The 6,000-nt window shown below is 38.4% G+C and overlaps 1 protein-coding gene across 2 annotated transcripts in view; it reads left to right on the top strand.

Annotated features, from left to right (window-relative positions):
• Nucleotides 1-2,151: 2,151 nt before the first annotated feature.
• Nucleotides 2,152-6,000, top strand: part of LOC306854327 (seizure protein 6-like) — a gene marked incomplete at its 5' end in the record, with an annotated part of 225,332 nt that continues 221,483 nt past the window's right edge. Inside the window, one exon of one of the 2 annotated variants that reach the window (XM_079392238.1) lies at nt 2,152-2,418. In XM_079392238.1, coding sequence (XP_079248364.1) covers nt 2,334-2,418 — 85 coding nt within the window. The remainder of the gene's footprint in view (nt 2,419-6,000) is intronic. The other variant, XM_079392237.1, reaches the window with a different exon arrangement.

Here is a 6,000-nt window from a genome sequence, read left to right as displayed (position 1 = left end):
AGTCTCGCCACTGCGCTTGGAATAGTAATTATTACACAGAGAGGCAGAGAACATTTCCACATAAACATGAGCAGGCTCCGAGGGAAATATGGTGGAATGAAAAGGTGATGATGGGTTCCTATAATTCCAATAATGGCTGGCAGATGAAGACTGCATTAACATTTGGTGGTTAACGTTCATAACTCTTCGACTCTGCGGCATCACTTAACATTTCTATATTATTGCCACAAAGTCCTCTGTCTCACCTCATGTATATTTCATGAGTGTTGCTCTTTTCCTTACCATTTAGTTCTTTGTGGAGTGCAAATACTGGGAACTGATGAGCAGGTCATTGTATGCGTAATTTTTTAGGAGAGGCAAGTTTTGAGATTTTCCTTTTTCCTCTCTAGATTCCTTTAAATTATCACTATAAACGCTCTTAATTAGATGTTTTTATACAGCAGAATGACCCATTCCAGAAGGAAAGAATGCAGCAAAACAAAAAAATAAGAAGTTTAACAGTGGCTCTGTTGCAAATAGCTGTGATATTGCTGTAATTGGAAAGTTATTGTTTAGAGACAGGTCTAACAAGCTGTGTAAACCATCAGGTAAATGCTAAAATCCGTTTTCTTACACTTTAAATGTTTCATTTAAAAAAGTTTTTAAACATATTTTCAAGGCAAAAATATACATTTATAAATATTTCTACTTTAAATGATGAACATTTAAGATATTTCTTGGAATTACTCCTCCTGACCTGAACAAAACCTGACTTTTCATAGAAAGGTCAAAATAAATGGATTTTGAGTCTTGAATATAACATGAACATCATGTTTTTTGGTTGAATTGCACAGTTTTACCTAAACTAAACTTGCTGTTCGATAAGAAGGTTTAAGTATCGTTCAAATGTTTGAGGTCAGTTCTTATGTTTTTGAAAGATTCTTACAAAGGCAACATTTATTTGACCAAAAACACAGTAAAGGCAGTAATATTGTGAAAAATTTTTGCAAATAAAATCACTGTTTTCTATTTGAATATGTAATAAAATGTAATTAATTCCTGTAGTGAATGCAAAGCTGAATCATCTGCAACATCTTCATTGTCAAATGATCCTTCAGAAATCATTCTCATATGCCTATTTGGTGTGACAATTATTAATGTCAGTTGTGCTGCGTAATATTTTTGTGGAAACTGTGAGGCTGTTGATACACGGGGCAACTTTTTGAGCAATTTTGCTGGATTGCTTGGGCACTTTCCCACTGAGAATGGGTAACAAATTACCATCTGGATACTTTAGAACGGTTGTGGGCCCTGTGTCTCACCTGATGGCAACATTGCTCAAAGTTGCCCCATGTATCATTAGCCTGATACTTTTTTGTGTATTCTTTGATGAATGGAGAGTTCAAAAGAACAGCATTTGTTTGAAATATGTTTTATAACATATTATTTTTTTTTATTTGATCAATTTAGTGCATCCTTGCTGAATAAAAGTGTTAATTTATTTAACAGAGTAGTAGTATAAAACAAGTAAATACATATACAGTGCCATTTAGGGTCAGTAAGATTTTTTTTTTACCCCAAACATTTCAATGGTATTTTAAAAGTACTCTTCAATACCCTCTATTGGTTTTCTTGTCCCATGAAAATTAAGCGGTAATGATCATATTTTATTTGATTAAAATTTGATAAAAATTTGTATTTCTTATGAAATAAAAATAAAACATTTGACAACTTCTTTCATCATATTTCAGCCTCAATGCTTTTCTTTTTTTTTTTTATCTCTAGACAGTTATACACATCCATTTATTACACTATGCCCTACAAAATATATCAATATGAATTTTATTACAGAAAACACGTATTTCACATAAAAACTGTATTTATTTTTGGGTGTTAATTACATTTTATTTTTTTTATCTATTTTTGCCTAGTCTAGTTGGTGTGCACACTAGAGTAACCTGTTTAATCCGAGCACTTTGGGCTTCTAGAGCACGGTCGACCACTTCCTCCTTTCTCTTCGGTCAACAGATGAAATGAAACACAAATGTAATACTTGAGCCATTTAATCGAGGGCACTATTAGATTATGTACGGTACAAACTTTGCGCGAAGCCTGAAGTTGTTCCAGTTGCTGACGCTAGGAGCTGTCCGCGGTACTGAAACGGCTCGACTCAGTCTGAGAGGTGCTGACAGAAATTGAACATTCTCTGGCTCTCCTCCGTTCACAATTACAAATCTCGCGCAGCGACCTCGTTCCTCACGGCGCGGAACGTTTGCCTCCTGCTCCTCTTTAATTATTCGGAAAGTGTTTTAATACAAGGACATATTTTGTGATAGGAGCCCACTGCCGCGAGCATGAACTCGACAAGAAATTACAAACCAAACATGGTCATTCTGATTCTGGCCGTATTTGCTGGCTTGTGGATGGCACGAGGGCAAGGTAAGAATTTATATTTGTAATTCTAAACATTTGATACTTGTTCTGTTGCCCACGCGATTAGCGGAAGAGGGTACGCGCAGCTCCACAGACCCCGACTGGTAGACCCATTTCTCACTGTATTGTACATTTGTTGGCGGAGAAAAAACTCCAGCAGATTTGTGCCGAGGAGGTTTATTTAAGACGTTCCACTAATACTTTGGTTTCACGCGAGCAAAAATGTGTTCTCTCATCACACATTTGACAACAGATGCACTCGTAGGCTAAGTCACAAAGTCATCGGCGTAATTGTGATAAAGCACGCACAGGATGGACAGCACCGCGCCTGACAGTGTATTTCCTATTTGCTCCACGCTCTTTCGTATTTATTTATAGCATTGTATTTTCAGATCGTTTTCATTTCCCATTTTTCTTGTGTAGCCTAATGGCTGTAAGTTCTGATTCAGTTTTATGTGATGTAAAGTTAGTACACAAGCCAGATCTTTGATCTTTGATCATTATACTAAAAGTGATCATGTATAACAAGTCAAAAAGTTAGAGCTTCAACAAGTTTTTAATTTTGGGGATCACAGTGAGACTAGAGGAACATTATTTCTTTACTGATTTAGAAGTGAGATATACTTTCAGTGATCTGCACCTTCACAAGTCATTGTAAAATGCATTTTATTTTAAGGAAAATTCAAACAAGTTAACCTATGTAAATCTCTTAGACCCTATTTAATCTATTGTCACAGAAAGAAAGCAATACATTCACTAAAAAAGTGTTTAACTAAAGCACAATGCTTGGAATATTAGAATTATGTAGATGACAGTTTAAAATTAAATTGGTCTTTTCTAATATAAACTGTAAGCCTGTTTCATCCAGATTTTCTTTACACCACACTGTTGACAGAATAAGTGAGTGACATCTTCTGTACAGTTTTCATGTTTCATCTCTAATATTTGTCGCTTAACATGGGACTATAACATTCTTGACAGAATATTCGATGTTGATACTTTACATTAGTTTCTCAGGATTTGCATGGGTTTTGAGGATTATATCAGTACAGGGCTTTACAAAGTTAATGTTCATCTTTAAAATATTGATTAAAAATCATACAATAAACGTAAAATATAACACTAAATGCTACCCATGCATTTTGCCCACTGAAACCTGCTACAGTCATTTTCCAGGTACAGAGTAGTCCATGTTGCACTTCATTTTCACTCCAGAAAGCTGTTGTACACCACTACCTCAGCTCTGTGTTGTTTTTAGGTTTTGTCTGACAATTCCCCTCACTCTTTTTTTGTCTTACTGTAAAAGCTCTGCGAGCAATACAAGGGATAATCCTGTGTTATTTGTCAAGAGCTGCTCCATGCAGTATACTTCTGAGAGATGCACAGCACTCAACTTTCTGCATAAATGTTCTGTTCGGTTTCATTTTCCTTTAAAAAGTAACACTGAGCTGGAATTTGATTGCATGTCAGCCAAATTATATTTTTTAATCTATACATAATTTCCGTCTTGTCATTCTTCCAATTCAAGAATACCTTTGCACTTTTACTCACCTGTCACTCACTTCTGCGGAGACACTTGCGAAAGCAATCATCTCACAAGCCCCTCATCATTCGGGAAGAATCTTTCATTTGCAAATGTGATGTTTCATAGTTTTAGGTGGCAGAATTGAAATTGCGCTTCATATTTGAGACAGAGCGTTTCCAACCTGAGTCTGTTGTCTCACACTCATCTTTTCTGTCTTTACTAATTACATTTTGCACTGAATTGATTACATATTGGTGATTAGAACATTGACCTTTTAGCTTTGAGAGGTGTATGAGTCAGTGTTTTGTGATGAGGTTTCAGGGCTGCGCGCTGAATGGCTCTTACCTTGAAAAGCACTCTGACTAATGCACAGCTCCATCATTCCACATTGAGCACAGACAGCAGGCTAAAAGCAGGGCCCACCACTCACAAATGGATGATGGGCTATACAAGAAACACAGGAAGGTCAGCGGGTCAATTTGCTCAGGTCTGCGTTGTCCTGCTGTGATAGACGCAGATGTAAATACACATTTAGTGCAGGCACACCAGGAAAGGCACACAGGAAAAGATTAATGTTAATGTGTATAAAATATGTGACTCATGTTACGCATGTTTTGAACAAGGCAACGGTGCATTAGCAAGTATGAATGTTTATAAATGAGGTTCACTGGCGAACAGGACAGCCCCACGGCTCCCTCATGGCATTGTGAGCAAAGGATAGGCCTATATGGTTAAATTTGTAATCTGCAGCAGTACAGTAGCTGTATATAAGCAAGCATATACAGTGGGGCAAATAAGTATTTGATACACTGCTGATTTTTCAAGTTTTCCCACTTACAAAGAATGGAGAGATCTGTAATTTTCATTGTGGGTATACCTCAACTGTGAGAGACATAATCTCTCATAGAGACATAGGCTGCAAATGAAGGCTCCGAGTGGAAATGTAATTCCAGCACGTGGCCTTGGTCAAGTCACACAGACTGTTTTACTTAACAACCCTAACAAGGTCAGCCTTAAGATGAGGATCCGTGTGTCTTACTCAAATCAGGGTGCAGTGCATCAGGACACAGTACAAATTGACTCCTTTCCTTTATTAAAAAAAAAAATCCAGAAAATCACATTGTATGATTTTTGAATAATTAATTTCCATTTATTGCATGAAATAAGTATTTGATACAATAGAAAAATAGAACTTAATATTTGGTACAGAAACCTTTGTTTACAATTACAGAGGTCAGACGTTTCCTGTAGTTCTTGACCAGGTTTGCACACACTGCAGCAGGGATTTTGGCCCACTCCTCAATACAGGTCTTCTCCAGATCTTTCAGGTTTTGAGGCTGTCGCTGGGCAACACGGAGTTTCAGCTTCCTTCATAGATTTTCTATTGGGTTCAGGTCTGGAGACTGGCTAGGCCACTCCAGGACCTTGAAATGCTTCTTACGGAGCTACTCCTTAGTTGCCCTTGCTGTGTGTTTGGGGTCATTGTCATGCTGGAAGACCCAGCCACGACCCATCTTCAATGCTCTTACTGAGGGAAGGAGGTTGTTGCCCAAAATCTCGCGATACATGGCCCCATCCATCCTCCCCTCAATACGGTGCAGTCGTCCTGTCCCCTTTGCAGAAAAGCACCCCCAAAGCATGAATTTTCCACCCCCATGCTTCACGGTTGGGATGGTGTTCTTGGGATTGTACTCATCCTTCTTCCTCCAAACACAGCGAGTGGAATTTATACCAAAAAGTTCTATTTTGGTTTCATCTGACCACATGACCTTCTCCCATGCCTCCTCTGGATCATCCAGATGGTCTTTGGCAAACTTCAGACGGGTCTGGACATGTGCTGTCTTGAGCAGGGGGACCTTGCGTGCGCTGCAGGATTTGAATCCATGACGGTGTAGTGTGTAACTAATGGTAACCATTGAGACTGTGGTCCCAGCTCTCTTCAGGTCATTGACCAGGTCCTCCCGTGTAGTTCTAGGCTGATCCCACACCTTTCTCAGGATCATTGATACTCCACGAGGCGAGATCTTGCATGGAGACCCAGTCCGAGGTAGATTGACAGTCAT

The sequence above is a fragment of the Barbus barbus genome (assembly GCF_936440315.1).
Source record: "Barbus barbus genome assembly, chromosome: 34".
NCBI classification, from domain to species: domain Eukaryota; kingdom Metazoa; phylum Chordata; class Actinopteri; order Cypriniformes; family Cyprinidae; genus Barbus; species Barbus barbus.
Note: the sequence above shows the minus strand (reverse complement) of the source record. Positions and strands in the feature narration are given on the sequence as shown.